Source organism: Sprattus sprattus, assembly GCF_963457725.1.
Source record: "Sprattus sprattus genome assembly, chromosome: 10".
NCBI lineage: Eukaryota > Metazoa > Chordata > Actinopteri > Clupeiformes > Clupeidae > Sprattus > Sprattus sprattus.
This window is the reverse complement of record NC_137908.1, coordinates 22,365,131-22,382,622: the sequence shown is the minus strand read 5'-3', so window position 1 is coordinate 22,382,622 and position 17,492 is coordinate 22,365,131. Positions and strand designations below refer to the sequence as shown.

The 17,492-nt window shown below is 41.3% G+C and overlaps 1 protein-coding gene across 2 annotated transcripts in view; it reads right to left on the bottom strand.

Moving 5' to 3' along the window:
• Window positions 1-7,022: 7,022 nt before the first annotated feature.
• rnf123 (ring finger protein 123) overlaps window positions 7,023-17,492 on the bottom strand; it is a 95,341-nt gene continuing 84,871 nt past the window's right edge. For both annotated transcript variants that reach the window (XM_080845726.1, XM_080845727.1), the window contains exons 39-40: window positions 10,920-11,005; window positions 7,023-9,230 (exon numbers count right to left, since the gene is read on the bottom strand). In XM_080845726.1, the coding sequence (XP_080701852.1) occupies window positions 9,131-9,230; window positions 10,920-11,005 (186 nt within the window). In that variant the 3' untranslated portion in view covers window positions 7,023-9,130. The remainder of the gene's footprint in view (window positions 9,231-10,919; window positions 11,006-17,492) is intronic.

Here is a 17,492-nt window from a genome sequence, read left to right as displayed (position 1 = left end):
ATTCTAAATTAAATCAATATTTGGTGTGACCACCCTTTGCCTTCAAAATAGCATCAATTCTTCCAGATACACTTGCGCAGTTTTTGAAGGAACTCGGCTGGTAAATTGTTCCAAACATCTTGGAGAACTAACCACAGATCTTCTGTGGATGTAGGCTTCCTAAAACTCTTCTGTCTCTTCATGTAAACCCAGACAGACTCGATGATGTAGAGATCAGGGCTCTGTGGGGGTCATACCATCACTTGCAGGACTTTCTGTTCTTCTTTAAGCTGAAGATAGTTGCTAATGACATTGGCTGTATGTTTGGGGTTATGTTCCTGCTGCAGAATACATTTGGTGCCAATCATACGCCTCCCTGATGGTATTTCATGATGGATTAGTATCTGCCTGTATTTCTCAGCATTGAGGACACCATTCATCCTGACCAAATTTCCAACTCCACTTGCAGAAATGCTAGCCTGGCCATTACCAGCCTGTGACTCCATTTCATTCCGTCTTTCAGTCTGGGCCAACCCAATGCATTTTGGTTTCCGAGATCGGCGGGTGCTTATCTTGAGGTTTAAAATCATTGGAGTTCCCTTAACCAATCAGCAACGTTTAGTAAGCATTCGGTAGATTAAACTCTTCCCAAAGCCAGTTGGGAGAAGAGCTACGACGTCCTTTCCAATCATAAAACTTACAAGAAAATACTCTTGTTCTCCTTTTAATTTTCTGATGTTCTCGAGAGTTGAGACAACTTTTCCGATAGCGTTTCGTGTCTTTTCCTCCAAGGCGAGTTTTGCGTCACAGCTCTGAACTGTTCGCTGATTGGTCCTGCAAAATTTTGAGTTCTGGAGACCAGTGGCGGTTCTACATGGAATAACGCCCCGGGCGTGACCCCCCCCCCCCCCCCCCCCCCCCCGGATATTTGTTTTCATATAAATATATATATATATAACTTTTTTATTATTATAACTAAATAAATGCACAAATTGCACAAATCTCTTTATAGAACTTTGAATAACATACTTAAGGGAATCAATGGGAATAAACATGCCCTTACATGCCCTTACTGCCTACAAATATCTGTCATTAGACGCTATATTAACCTATCTTTCAGGGAGGAACAATTAGCTGCTTGGTTACTGCCTAGAATTCTATGCATGCCACACTTCAACTTATGACTGGTAAACTATAATTTGTCACGAAATAGAGTTGTAGCAAATGTCAAACGTTCCGTCTTTGAAACTGCCTAGAGAAGATATGAACATTCCGTTGGCTAATTACACGGCCCAACGTCAACCCAACTGATGGAAATAAATAATAACTGAACGTGTGACAGTTTTGTTGCAAAGCACAATCTTATCGTGAAATTAGATCTCGTGTTTGTTGAGTTAAAACCGAACTATTGTTGTATAATCATGGGCAGTAGAATAGCAGGCTAAGAGTAATACCACCAATTAACATTAGCCCTTCATCATGACATGGATACCGTAATCATACAGAGAGAACATAGTGGCATACCTTTATGTTTTGCTCGTTTCTCCTCTTCTTCTTTACTTTCGAAATAGGGCGCCTGACGGTTTTGGCCATTACCTATCCATCTTTGTGCTTATTTTGCACTCGACAATCAACACATTCCTCATCCCCTGTCACTCGTACAGAAGTTAAAGGCACCCAGTGCAACTTTATGTAAACATTCAATGAAAAATAAACATTCAATTTCTAGTCTTTTTTACACGTAGTAAGTTTCAATAACTCCATACCATTACATATCGACATTCAAGGAGCAAAGATGAGACGTCGTTGTGTGGTGAGAACTGATAGAAAATCGTAAACAACAACAATCGCTGGTGGGGAGAAGCCATTTTTCCATTGACTGGAAGCCTGCTTTATTTATTGCAGGTAAAAAAAAATAAAGAAAATGGCGGCGATTGTTGTTGTTATCGATTTTCTATCAGTTCTCACCACACAACGACGTCTCATCTTTGCTGCTTGAATGTCGGTATGTAATGGTATGGAGTTATTGAAACTTACTACGTGTAAAAAAGACTAGAAATTGAATGTTCATTTTTAAGCCTCGAAAGTTGCACTGGGTGCCTTTAAGACTAAACCAATTCACCTTGCCCTTGGTGACACATAATCGTTCAGTATTACCTATTTGTATAAGCCATTTCACACAATTCAGAAAAACAAAAAACCGTGCAGGAATTATAGGCCTGTAATTATAATATTATGAATGTGCGTTTTTTGCAAGAAAGTCGAGGTGTGACTGACCTAAGCCCACTAATTGTATTAGAGTATTGCTATAGCCTACAGTGGATCCCCCCGTCCCCCCACTTGTCCGTTCCAGTTGGGATACCCATACTTTTCCCCCGCGCTCACTCCCCTTCCCCCTTTTCATACACGGCACCTTCTTAGCAAGCAGGGGCGCAAGCAATGGCGCCTGCAGCTGCAGGGGGCGCCAATTTGCCAATTCTCCACACAGTGATATGATAATAGAAAACCGCTTCGTGGCCCAGATTATTATTTATTTATTTATTTGGTCGTGCCGCCCCCCACGTGACTTGAAAAAGTGCCGCCCCGGTCGACCGCCCGGGTCGCCCGTGTCTAAAACCGCCACTGCTGGAGACGATTGTCAATGGGGTTGGGCCAGACCAGGGCCGTGCAGAGACCTTTGGAGGGGCAGGTGCTCAAAGTTAAAAAGGGGGCACATGTAGCACGGATTTGTTAAAATGTATTTATCTAGGCCTTTTCTATAGCCTATGTCCACTGGTGTGACGGTCATTTCCACCAGTGTGACGCTGAGTTCATTTCACACTATAGGACAGTGTTATCACAAGGGATTGGTTTATACCCCCAGACACATTACAGTGTCTCCACAGCTGCCAACACACACACACACACACACACACACACACACACACACACACACACACACACACACACACACACATACACACACACACATACATCCATTTCACAAACAGGTGCATACTCATTAGGTTTTAAATGAGCGGGGGAACTATATGGGAACAAGGCCTTTAAACTATAATTTTACAGGCAGCAAGTACTGTAGACAGCTGTGTTTCACTGTGAGTATGAAAGTTGTCAAAAGGGTGCAATGTTTATAGCCAATGTGGGTCCATTTCAACATACAATTTTCAATGAGTGAGATGGATGGAGAGAGAGGGAGGGAGTGAGAGATGGAGATAGTGAGAGAGGGAATGAGACAGATGGAGAGAGAGAGAGGGGGGGGGGGGGGGGGAGATCCTGCTCAAAACGGATTGCCTGCACTCAAATACACTGTTGCTTGCAAAATTGCCGTGTTTCAGTTTAAGTTGTCGCACTCAAATACACTGTTGCTATCAGAAATTCCCTGTGTTTCATTTTAAGTTCTCGCACTCGTTCTGCTCAAAGACTTCTGCTCGCTCTCGCTATCTGGCCCTCTCTCTCTCTCTCTGATTGATAAGAAAATAACGTTACCAAACTTCGCCAACCAATACAAAATCATGACGTGAAATGAACGAAAATGCTCTCAGATTTAAAGATCCCGCTCTATATTAAACGATACAAACTTCATACGTTGAAAAGTTTATTTACGGGAGTTAGTCAACTATTTTTGGCTCATATTTGCATGCAGTCATTTAGCAGACGCTTTTGTTCAAAGCGACGTACAAGAGAGAGGCATATAAGTCCCTATAGCAAACTTTACACCGAGTTATTCCCGAGTCATCATGGCCCATTTGGCATCACAAGGCTACTCGGCTTACCTAGAAAACGGGAGCTGTAGAGAAACTTATCCGAGGCGTCGGTCAGCAGAGCAAGTCAGGGCAGAGAGAGGGCACGTTGTGGATCATGTGACCGACCAAGGTAGATCTAAAATATTATCATTTCGTTAAATGTATTATTATTTTGGGCCGCACAGACGGACTTTTCACACACAAATTAAAAATAAATAATAATAATAATAATAATAATAAAAACACTCTGACAAAAGGGCACTTTGGGCATCAAGGGCAAAAGGGGCAGGTGCTCAAGCCCCCTTAGCCCCCCCCTCTGCACGTGCCTGGGCCAGACTGAGTATGAGCTTGAAATCAATTCAGGCGGAAATACGTAGGCTGGTGTCACCAGGCTACAGAAATGCAGCCCCAAACTGGAAAGGAACCTCCACCATGCTTCACTGTTGCCTGCAGACCCTCATTATTGTACCTCTCTCCAGCCCTTCGGCAAACAAACTGCCTTCTTCTACAGCCAAATATTTCTAATTTTGACTCATCAGTCCAGAGCACCTTCTGCCATGTTTCTGCACCCCAGTTTCTATGTTTTCGTGCTTAGTTCAGTCACTTGGCCTTGTTTCCTTGTCGGGGTAGAGCTTTTTGGCTGCAACTCTTCCATGAAGACCACTTCTGGCCAGACTTTCCTGGACAGTAAATGTCTGTACCTGGGTACCACTGGTTTCTGCCAGTTCTGAGCTGATGCCACTGCTTGAAATCTTCCGATTTCGAAGGTAAATAAACTTGATGTGTTTTTCATCAGCTGCATTAAGTTTCCTTGGCTGACCACTGCGTCTACGATCCTCAACGTCTTCTTCAAAAGAGCTTGAACTGCACATTTTGAAACCCCTGTCTGCTTTGAAATCTTTGTCTGGGAGAGACCCTGCTGATGCAGTATAACTATGTTGTGTCTTGTTGCTGTGCTCAGTCTTACCATGTAAATGGATACAAAATAAATATTTATTGTTTACATTTTTCAAAGCATTCTTAGTTCATAGCATTTTTTCACACCTGCCTAAAACTTTTGCACAGTACTGTACATTTACCACAAAGCATGTAATTATATAGATAGATTTTTTTTAATGACTTGACAATAATATTTAATTATTTCAAGATAAGTCGTTCCTTTAAGATAGTATCTTGTTATTTTATTTAATCGTAATTTCAAGATAATGTCTCAAAATAACAAGATATTAAGTTAGTTAGAGAGTAGCTTGTTGTTTTGAGATTATGACTTAAAATAACCATATCATCTTGAAATAACGATACTATCTTGAAACCCACAACTCATTATCTCAAAATTATGAAATAACGACTTAATATCGTGAAATGCCTATATAAAACATTTTCAGTAAGTAGGGAATATATCACGAGATTCAGGGCTTCCATTATATTGAGTTGAATCACAGTACATACTACGTAATACAGGTTCAGGCAGGAAACACAGCATCTGCATGTAAACAATTCAAATCCTATGACATCTACTGCCATCTATATCCCTCCCTATCATCTATGCCAGTACATTCCACTCTGCCAACATGGACACTACTTACCAATCAATACAACTATTTCCATATTGTGGAATCTATGAGTGGTTAGTGCTGCATAATCATTAGACAGAGGGGGATTTGTACAGTATATGACTGATGCATTTTTCAACCCCTGTTTACTTCTTTTCTAGTAACCTGCTAGAGGAGCTTTAGCATGCCATAGTGGTGGCTCTATGGAAATGCATCAACTGTTATTGGCAATGCAAAACAGTTCTCCACTTGAACCCCTTCAATTTGTGACAAAACTACACACAATTTCAAACACAAAATGAATCACTGTTTGCTTGAACATAAATTGACCTGCTAAGTAATGTAAAGCTTTACTCTACTCTGCCCTATGTGAATTAAATTACTTAGTAAAACAGATACATCCAATAGAGCTTCAAAAACAATTAATGGTAGTGTAGTGAATACCTGTAGTGACATCTGACACATTTGATTTGTTATTTCAACAGTACCTAACAGAGGCAGAATCACCACACCACAAAGAGGATCACAACATTTTAGTACAGATCTATGCTTTTTATCCTTGAATAGAAACACTCCCATTGGAAGTCTTACACTGTTCGGCATTTTTAACCCTAAATGCATACTGCATGATCCATGATCCAAATAACTTTTCTGGCAGACTTCCAGAATGAATCATAACGCTAAAGACCTCTGCTGGAACAAGACTACCCTCTATGGCCCCTACCCTTTGAGGACAGAACAGCCATGGAAATGCATTTCAGTGCAGATATATGCTTAATCTCTGTTTGGGACACTTGACCAGTGTCTCAGGTACATATAGTTATGCTTTCAATTTGAATTACAGTTTACCATATTATGACCCTGAGCGACAGTAAAATGATGTGTGAGAGAGGGATATAAGGCCCTTATAAGCCACTAGGTGGCAGACTTGCTTTGTTTATTTCTTATCAAGATAATGTTTGCACATCAGGCATTATTAGATGGACATTTGAGTTTCAGATTAAGACAGAACAGACATTCAGAATATTAGTAAAATGTAAAAATGATTTGTCTGTTTTATCTGATAAAGATGGATGTAGGTACGGTTAACTCAGTTAATGTGTTGATTGGATGATGCTATTTTCCATTCCTGACCAATGTATGACGTGCAGGTTAAGTGAAAATACGGTTTGATTAATAACAAAGTAAGCATTACTGTAGCTGCTCTCTGAAGAGCTACACCTTGAGTTACTACTGCAGCTGACACGGGCTGGTTACACAGTTGTATGTGGATACGACCATGGAGCAGGGTGGCTGCTCTGCTATAAATACATCTTTGTCCAATCGGCTCTTGCCAAGGGCAAGATTACTGTGCAGCAACCTCTCTCTTTCTTTGCCTTTTGTCCCTCTCGTCTTTCCTCTTTCTATTTCTGCAGGTAATCTATAAAAGTCCCAAGTGAGCTGGGCTGCGGGTCCACTTTCTGTGCCGCTGATCAATGGCAACAGAGAATGGAAGAATGGGTTCTCTTTCTTTTATGTTTATCTGAACCATAGCATAGCCCTGGGCCTTCCCATATATAGAGCGATGAAATACAATGTCTTGACATACAGTGTCATGGCAGCATGTACTGTATGTTATATACAATAACGGATGAATCATGCTGCAATTAGGAGTCTAAATATTTCTGAAGCACTTTATCCATTTACTAACGTCAAATGAGTTTGTCCTGACAAATAAACTACAGCAAAATAACAACAGAACTTGTGCTTTGGATAAATAATTTAATACCATTACACTTTCAATATATGCGCATTCTCACTAACAGTAAAGAAAAAAGAAAGCAACAAGCCGTCCTTTTCCTTCAACCAAAAACATATAGTGAAGAAGGTAAAACAATATAAACAGTCCAATGTCAATATATTGCTTTGTGCAACCTAAAATTCCCTTAGCTGACACGGTGGGAGCCTGAGAATGGGAACCCTTTCTGGATTAAATTAAAATTCACAGAAAAAAGTATTCACCACACCAAATTAATTCATCATCATTTCTCTCTCTCACACAAACACACACACGCGATTCCCAAATTAATTTTCATGCAGTCCCCATGCCAAAGCCATACTACACTAGAACACATCAGTGACAGTCAAACCCTAGTTGCCCTCTGCTTCTGCTAATGACTCTCCTGCTGAACATAGCCCCGGGCGTCTTCATGAAGAGCACTAGGTTTATTTGGTGCATAAAAAAAAACTGGTGCTTAACCAGAATCCCCAAAGCCAGACAAGGTCATTTGTATATGTGTGTTTGCATGTTTGTCTATGGATGTGTGTGTTTCACTAATAAACCTATAGTTTATATACTGTGCACCTCCTCTCTCTTCGGTGGGGTGATGGTCCACACCCAGAACAAGCCTTAGGTCTGAAGTGCACATGTGTGGCATCACTACTGTGGCAAATATTTCATCAGTATCAGTAAAACATTAAAACTGTTTGCAGTGTTTTGGGAGCAAAGGGTGGGATCTTATGTTTGACCTAAATTTAACTGTACTGGATTCCAGTTAGAATGTATGTCAGAGTATAAAGACTCAAGGAAAATCCCAAAAAACCTAAAACATTATTCAACACTATTACTAAATCCTGAAGATCAATGAGCACCAAACTGGCAAAGGAAGAAGCCGCTCCAGCTCTGCTTCAGCTGGGAAGACAAACATGACATGCATTTCTGCAACATGAAACTGACGATTGACATTGGAGACACTGATGAATGTGGGCGCTATGTGAATTCACATAATCTTATAATGAGCTGGGGCTGTTCCTCACAGACAGCCATTTGTCAGACACACAGTCAAGAGGTGAGTGGGCGGTGATCATATATTTGACATAGTGGACAGTGTTGCTCCACCGGGAGCCATCCCTTAGCATATATGGCTGTATTTTTGTGTTTTTTTAGAAAGAGAACTTTGTTGAGTCAAAAGTATAATGATGAAGTAACGACTGTATGATGTCAGGAGCTGCGGTGGGTGACATGACCCCACACTGGAGAGGAGAAAACAAGAGTATGGTGGCCTACTGACTGCTGTGCCAGCCGGATCCCATTCAGTAGTGTCTGTTTAGAGGGCTTCCTCTTCAAGGCCTTCCACCCATGACCTACAACCCATGGATTCCAAGAAAGGGGAACCTTGCAGCGACTAGGATGCCCCTCTCCACCTGGATGTGGGGTTACTGCACAGGTATGACACTTGAGACAGCCATGCTTACAAAGTGTCTTCGTACATCGGTATGGGAAGGGAAAGAGTATGAATTTGCACACAGGAAATGGCACTCACAGGTCGTCCACTGAGAATTAACCAGGTCCATGTCCGCTTCTGAGAAAAATGCAATTGAAAATCTAAAATCAAATAACCACCCTTTTATTAGATGTATTTTCATATTTTATTTTATATAATTTTTATAAATAATATAATACTTTTGCACCAAAATATATTATTTTCTATTATTTGGTGCAAAACTAATTTGTGGACGTGTCAGGTAGACCTTGTTAATTCTCGGTTGAAAAGGTGTTTCCACTGTTACCATCACAGAGGTTTTTGATTCCCTCCACCCAGGTGAAAACGAGATCACAGATGGTCATCATCTTTGTTTGTCAGAGGACCTTTTCAGGAAAAGAATGCGGTTTGCAAGTGACTGAAGAGGGTGTGGATATGAGAAAGTGGTTATATGAGGTCTTTGGAGGTATGTGCTGTGCTGTGTAGTAAGTGCTTAGAAGCAGCTGTAGTTTATTGTGAGTGTGCATGAGTGTTTGTGAGTGTGTGTGTGTGTGTGTGTGTGTGTGTGTGTTTGAATCCACATGCATGTGTGCATCTTGTGTTTGTCTGGATGCTAAGACCCCGCTGGCTTGATATAATCCTCCACACCCAGGATGGTAGCCTTGCAGAAGAAGCAGTCCTTGTTGTTCATCAGATGCTGATTGATGCAGGCTCTGGATAAAGAAAGAAAGGGTGAGAGTGCTTAGAGAAACACTGACAGCTGATCATGTAGATAGATTTACTCAATACATTTAATCAAACTTAATCAGCACTTGGCAGACTAAACGTAATGTTTTAAAACAAGCGATTGAATATTGTCTCCGGGCAGTTAACAAATCATTAAATGTTATTACTGAATTCCAAAATCAAAGGGAAAAAAACTTGAAGTGCACATGAAACAATAGATGTAGTTAGCATAATGTACAAGCTGGATTCTCCCTATATAATTCAGTCCAGTATTGAGATAAAATGCTACAACCAGCAACCACAAAACGGCACAATGTAATTTCATTCCATGGGGCAAGCCTCTGCATCAAAGTAAACCACTTCTTATCACCACTGACAGGCTTATAATGTTTTATAATGTTACAATGTTAGGATCCCGACAGAGATATACCTGTGTATGTTTACCTCAATAACTGTTAAGAAATACATTTTGTACAGAAACAAACTTAAACTACAGAAACAGTTTTTACAATGTCCTACAGTACTTTACAGTCATAGAGGGAAACAGGGCCCAGGTTGAAAAATCCTGAAGTGTCCCTTAAAATCAGCTCATATTAGGTACATTTTTTTTTTTAAAAGCACCCACACAGATTTTTTGGTCTTGTACAGTACACCCTCTTAGCAAACTTCAACTTCAGCTATGAAGATTTTCATACGACTATGTAACAATAAATAATGATGATATAAGTAATGACTGAAACAGTTCATTTAATCTGCAGTGCAAGAGCTTGATTCATCCAAAATGTAAAGTTGTGCCTTGTGTTTTAGGATGACTTGATGTGTTTTAATGTGTTTGATGGCCCCCGTGGATTCTTCCGAGCTCAATTAGAATTGTGTCCTCTGTTGTGCTCATTTGAATACTTTACATGGACTCCTCCAGTACTGTACATACTGTAACCCCTACTGCCATGCACCGGATGACATTAAGAATTAATGATTAGTCCACAATACATCACAGATTTTCTACGGCAGTGTGCTGTTTTTTTGTGGGCAGTTCACAATTATCAAGAAAGGTCAATTGTGTGATTAACAGAATTAATTATTAGAGTACAGTATGTTGTAGTAGCAGACAGTGTCAGAGATCCTACAATCAGGCTAAATGGAACCATATTAAAAAAGGAAAAGATGTTATTATTTGAGCAGAGTAGAGAAAGCGGTTGCCTGGCATGAAATATCAAGCCTAACTGTAGTTTAGGCAGGCCACGGTAGTCAGCCTACTACATAGCTCATCAGCTGATGCTGTTGATTAACCAGCACCAACTACAATCACTCTTTGACATAAGATGGTCCATTTTAAGCCAGTCCTCAGTCATTACAAATGTGCTTGCTGAGCTTGCTAAGCAAACACCCGCCACAATTCCTCTTGTTATTCTAAACGAAAGTACTGTGTCCTCCCTGAGTGGGTCATCTTCAATTAAAGGTTAGTACTGTGTGTCCACCCTGAGTTGGTCAATCAATTCAAGCTGCATGACGAGAGCATACTTAAAAACATGAAGGACCCATCATGCAGTGCAAGGGTAGGCATTTGTCTGATTTTTGGTTTATCAATCTACCACTGGGAGAGCAGTAGCGTGTGTCCATGCCTGCATATGTATCTGTATGTTTGAGTGTGTGTGTCACTGAGAGAGATAACTCACTTGCAAGACTTGTGTGAGCAGGGCTTGAAGATGGCAGAGATCGAGTGTGCATAGCAGATGGGACACAGGTCCTCCTCACTGGTGGGCTGTGTGACCAGACAATCAAAAATACAACATTAAACAGAAAACACACAAACTGAAACAGAGAAGAAACTGGGATACTTTGAGGTCATCCCAGTCATAATCACCATACTCTGTGTGTTTGCATCTGTGGGGTGGCATAACCCTACAGTTATGGGGTGAAATCTCAAATTCAAATAATATTACAATTGACATTAGTTTTCTTATGTCATTGTGAAATAAAAAAAGATCCCAAATAACTGGATAACACAGGCAGTTCATTGCCTCAGTATCCTGCAGCTTCAGGGACTCAGTGCTGTATTCACAAAGCATTTTATCTTTCCATTACGTGTGCTTGTAAGTTACACAAAAAGTGTTGCAATGAAATGTCTCTCTTTAATGCTATTAACTAAGCTGCTGACACCAACTTTTACAGAGGAAAAGAGAGAACTCCTTAGCTAAGAGAGACTCTGTTACTAAGGCAAAGCGAGAACTCCTTAGCTAAGAGAGACTCTGTTGGAGCAGTGAGAACTCTTAAGCTAAGAAAGACTCTGTTGCCATGGCTGGCGTCGAGTCTCATGAACGGGTTTGCTTTCAATGTCTTCAGTGATTGGTTGAAGAGTGATAGGTTTGTGACCATAAAATCTATAGGTAAAAAAATATCAAATATTAAATACCTAAATAAAGTTGTATTACTTAGGTGTGATATAAATGGCACACACAGGAAGGTTTGACTGGAACTGCCATAATATTATACAAAAGTGAAAGTTAACACTTTATCATCTGTTCTATCTGTTCCTGCCACAGGAGCAAATTGGGGTCAAAGTCCAGCCTGGTATAACCAGACTTAAATTCACGTTGTGAAGAAGGTCTGGCCATGCTCCATTGGATATTGTTTCATTGTCATAGTCATTGCATCCTTAAAAAGCCACATTTGAAACTATTGGATCAGCCTTCAACCAGTCAGCATCGACCACTATGTGGCTGCTGTACTTACTAAGACTTTACTACTATTTGACTATACTATACCAACGAGTTAATATATTAGGGCTTTCCCAAACCCTGTTGGCAGTAAGGCAACAATGTTTTGCAAACGATGAATAATATTACACATTCCTCTTGCTCCGGCTTTCATTCTTTGGCGTTTGCCAGCATTGTTGCCAGCACTGCATTGTCCCGGTGCCACAGAAGGGACGCCCCAGCGCCCTCAATGACTACAGGCCAGTTGCTCTGACGTCACACGTCATGAAGAGCTTTGAGAGACTGGGCTTGCAACACATCAAGCCCCTGGTGAATGATTTCCTGGACCTCCTGCAGTTCGCATATCAGGCAAACATTGGTGTGGATGATGCAATCATTTATATGCTACACAGAGCCTACACACACCTGGATAAGCCGCGCAGCACTTTGAGAGTCATGTTCTATGACTTCTCCAGCGCTTTCATCACCATCCAGCCACCTCGGCTAGCTGAGATCCTCTCAGTGATGCAGGTGGACCATGGCCTGGTGGCCTGAATAATGGACTACCTCACCAGCAGACCACAATACGTTAGACTGCAGGGCAGGCTGTTGGATGGGCTGGTGAGCAGCACCGGTGCCCCCCAAGGAACTGTACTGCCACCTTTCCTGTTCACCCTCTACCCTCCTACACCTCGACTTCCATTTCAATTCAAGTACATGCCACCTACAGAAGTTTTCCGATGACTCCTCCATCGTCAGCTGTATCACGGACGAAAACGAGGAGGAGTACAGAGCTCTGGCAGAGAGTTTTGTAGGGTGGTGTGACACCAATCACCTCCAGCTCAACATCAGGAAGACCAAAGAGCTGGTGGTGGATTACCGGCGGAGCAAGAAGAGGGCCCCAACCCCTATCACAATCCGAGGGGAGCAGGTTGACAACTACAAGTTCCTGGGTGAACATATTAACAACAAACTGGACTGGACTGACAACACTGAGGCCTTTTACAGGAAGTGGCAGAGCAACTTATTCTTCCTGAGGCGGCTCAGGTCCTTTAAAGTTTGCAATAGGCTGCTGCAGATGTTTTACCAATCTGTAGTAGCCAGTGTCATCTTCTTTGGCGTGGTGTGTTGGGGGGGTAACATCAACACAAGGGATGCAAACAAGATCAACAAGCTGGTGAGGAAGGCTGGCTCAGTGATGGGAATAAAACTCGACAACCTGGAAGCAGATGCGGAGGAGAGGACGAGGAGGAAGCTGGATGCTATCCTGAGGAACCCCTCCCATCCCCTCTATGACGAGCTTCAGCAGACGGGGAGCACTTTCAGCAACAGACTGATCCCTCCTCGTCACACCACAAAGCGCCTTGGCCAGTCCTTTGTGCCAGTAGCCATCAGACTCCACAACCAACACAACCAAACATTTAGTTTTATGTAATGCACTATGTTGTCTATTTATTTGATCTATTAATTTTATTTTATTTCTTTTTCAATTTTTTTTTTTTTTTATGTTTATGTATATACTTGAATCCTATTTCTACTACCTTGCTGCCTTGACAATTGAATTTCCCTCACAGGATTAATAAAAGTTTTTTTTTTTTTTTTTTTAAGTTTATGTACTACTGCTTGTATCACTTCATTTAGCTCTAGCATTGCTACTACTGTTTGTATCGCTTCATTTAGCTCTAGCGCTGCTATTACTGTTTGTATCGCTTAATTTAGCTCTAGCGCTGCAGCCATTATTGTAACTACAATATTCACACGTCATCACACTTAGCTACTCACACAAGATTCTGATTAGTAGGCCCCTTAGTTTCCAGACTATAATCCCAGCTAGGATAATTAGGAGTTTCTGGGCAAAACTATGGAAAAACATGTTGCGTTGTATGTTGCATAACTGGGGGGAAAAGCGCACATTTTTTTTGTGGTGCAATTTTTCCACTTCTTATAAGAAGGTGTAATCTGGCTTGAACCTTTCATATGCTGATAGGGGACACTTCCCGAAACAAGGGCAGCACTTGTCAACTCACCACATTTTCTAACTACATTGCCATGTTAAAAGTATAAACAATTTATTTTCTTTGCCTCTGTATGCCTTGCCATCGCTTTCCCTTCATTCCTTTTCTTATGTATAGCTGCTTCAGCATGGAATTTGCAAGTCACTGTTTGTGCTGTGTTCTCCGGCAAAGTTACATCTGCCCCAGAGTGTTTTGTTCTCGTTCAAGTGTGTGGCCTCATGTCCTTGTGCTCTACTCAAAGACATCCCAATTGTAGAGACGGGTGGATAAGGTTTCTGTTTGCTTCCTGTCTGAATCTGGAAGAAATTCTGCACCCTCTTCAGCTCTATATATTGCTACTGCATTTCTTCTGCCCAGTCTCTGTTCTGCAATGCTGCAGCAAACCCCAACTCTCCAAAATTATCACTTTCTTCCTATACACTATAAATCAGTTGGCTCATACATGAAGTGTGTGTTTGTCACTGTGTGTAAACATGTAGAGCAGTAATGTTTGGAAGTGATTAGGTATTTAGTTAGATTTTCATTTTCAATGTTCACTATTTATTTTATGAGGTCTACTAGATTAGATTTACATGCAATGTTCCAAAACCACATAATGTTTCTCATACAGTGTCTGTGGGAAAGAGTTACTCCCTCTGGCATTTACTTTGGGCTTTGGAACTTAGCAGACAAAAAGCTATATAACTCACTAAAGGAAAGGAAAGGAAAGGAAAAAAAGCAAAAACAAAAAAGCTATTCATTCCTGTTAACTGTACGTTTAGATGTACCCATCTTAACATTCTGAGGGCTGGGACGACGCGTCGACGTCATCGATTACGTCAACGCAAAATATTTCGCGCCGATGCATTATTTGAAAAAAAAAAAAAAAAGTTTAATTAACGGTTTGATTAAAATGAAGATGGCTGCGCCAGAGAATGCCTTGAATGTCAGTGGCTCCTCCGAGCTAAATCCAAAGTCAAAGTCAAAGTCACGCAATCGTTCCTCAAAAGTGTGGGAATATTTCAGTTTAAAAGGAAGCAATTATGTTACCTGCCGTCTCTGCAAGATGGAAATGGCGTTCCATTCAAGCACAACTGCAATGCACCAGCACCTGAAAAGGCGCCACCCGGGAGCAGAGTTTGGAGATGATAAAACAGCACCGTAAATTCTTTTCAACTTCCCACTTTGCACTCGATGTTGGAGTAGGCTATAACCAAGGCCGAATTAACCATTAGGGCAACTGGGCACTTGCCCAGGGCCCATGACATCAAAGGGGCCCTTGACAACGTTGTTGACAAATATCACGTTATGAACGCAGTCCTGGCAGCGCATGGTGATGTCTGTTGTGCCTCCGTTGGTATAGCATAAAACGTGAGTTGTATTAAAACATAGCATGTGTAATGTGTAGCTATTTCATTCCGTTTGTTAACCTTTCCTGCTGTCTGTCTCTTGGAGTCTGTCTCGTAGTTGGAGATTGCAGGGGAGTAAAATGCTCCACGGGCGAAGTAGATTAGGCTACATGTTTTTAACTTCTGTGTTAATTTCCTTTCCGTTACGTGGTTAGTAAATACAGACAGCAGGTTGTTTTTAAGCAAAATCCTGCTTAAAACAAGCAAATTTGGCTGCCAGTGCGTTAAGCAAATTTGGCTTGTTAGGATTTCTTAAAATAAGTAATATTTGCTTGAAATAGGCAAAAATAACCTTACCAAGAAAGCACTAGGTTAGTACAATTTAGCTAGAAACCAACTAGATTTTTTCATCTCAATATAAGAGTAATAACACTAGGTTAGAAAAGCATTTTTGCAGTGCAGAGGGGAGAGAACACTGGATCACTGCTACACCTTGATCAAAGATGGATATAAAGCCAAGTCCCTTCCTCCTTTCGGCAAATCAGACCATGCCGCAGTATTCCTCATGCCAAGGTATCAACAGAAACTGAAACGTGAGCCTCCAGCTATGCGTGAGGTGACGCTATGGTCAGAGGAGTCTGAGGACATGCTTCAGTCTGCACTGATCAACTTGCTCCTGTATTCACAGTAATATTCAACCTCTCTTTGGCTCAGTCAACTGTACCAACTTGTTTTAAAAAAATCAACAATTGTTCCTGTTCCAAAGAATTCCCATCCTGCTGGCCTGAATGACTACCGTCCTGTTGCTCTGACATCTATAGCCATGAAATGCTTTGAAAGGTTGGTCAAAAATTACATCTCCTCCTCATTGCCTCTAAATCTAGATCCCTTGCAGTTTGCATATCGGACTAATAGATCAACTGATGATGCCATTAATTGTATACTGCACACTGCATTAGCCCACCTTGACAACAGGGCAGGGAATTATGTGAGAATGCTGTTTATAGATTTTAGGTCAGCATTTAATACGATCGAACCTGTGAAACTACTCACTAAGCTGGATAATCTTGGACTGCATCCATCTCTGTGTAAATGGATTTTCAACTTCTTGACTGGTAGACCCCAGGCCGTGCGGGTGGGTAGTTACACCTCTTCATCCCTTACCCTCAATACAGGAGCGCCTCAAGGATGTGTTTTAAGTCCATTGTTGTATTCCCTCTACACATATGATTGCACAGCAGTACATGACTCTAACATCATTGTCAAGTTTGCTGATGACACAGCAGTAGTTGGTCTCATTTCAAAGAACAACGAGCAGGCTTACATGAGTGAAGTAGACACACTATCCTACTGGTGCAAGGAAAACAATCTCCCTTTTAAATGTAAACAAGACCAAAGAGATGATCATAGATTTCAGACGTGATCAGCACAAGATTTACCAACCTCTTATGATCAATGACACTCAGGTGGAAAGGGTAGAGAGTTTTAAATATCTTGGTGTCCATATTACTGAGGACCTGACTTGGACCAAGCATATACATTCATTGGTGGGAAAGGGGCATCAGCGTCTGTTCCACCTCAGACGCCTCAAGTACTTTAAGTTATCTCAACAGCTATTGAAGAACTTTTATAGAACCACCATCGAAAGTATTGTCACCGGGAATATAACAGCTTGGTACGGGAACAGCACTGCATTAGACCGTAAAGCCCTAAAGAGAGTGGTGAGATCAGCTGAACGAACCGTTATGAGTGCCCTACCCAACCTAGAAGACATTTATACCAAGAGATGTAAGTCAAGAGCAAGGAACATTATCAAGGATCCCAGTCACCCCAACAATTGCCTCTTCTCCATCATGCGGTCTGGGAAGCGTTACCGCTGCCTCAAGGCCAGTACTGAAAGAATGCGGAAAAGTTTTTACCCCCAGGCTGTCAGGATTCTAAATGAGGATTGTGGTCGGAGCACCAACACATAGCCTTAACACTTTGCACTTTGGACAGTTCTTTCTTTCCTTCTTCTTTTATTTATTAATTTGCACAGTTTTGGAGTCAGTGGAACAAGCATTTCACTACATTTATAGGCTACCTATATATGTATGTGACAAATAAAAATACTTTGATACTTTGATACCTTGATACTGGTTAACACTGTAACAGCACATAAATCTTTGTCGCTGCATCCAAACTATGCGTCACCATTCTCCATCCCTGTA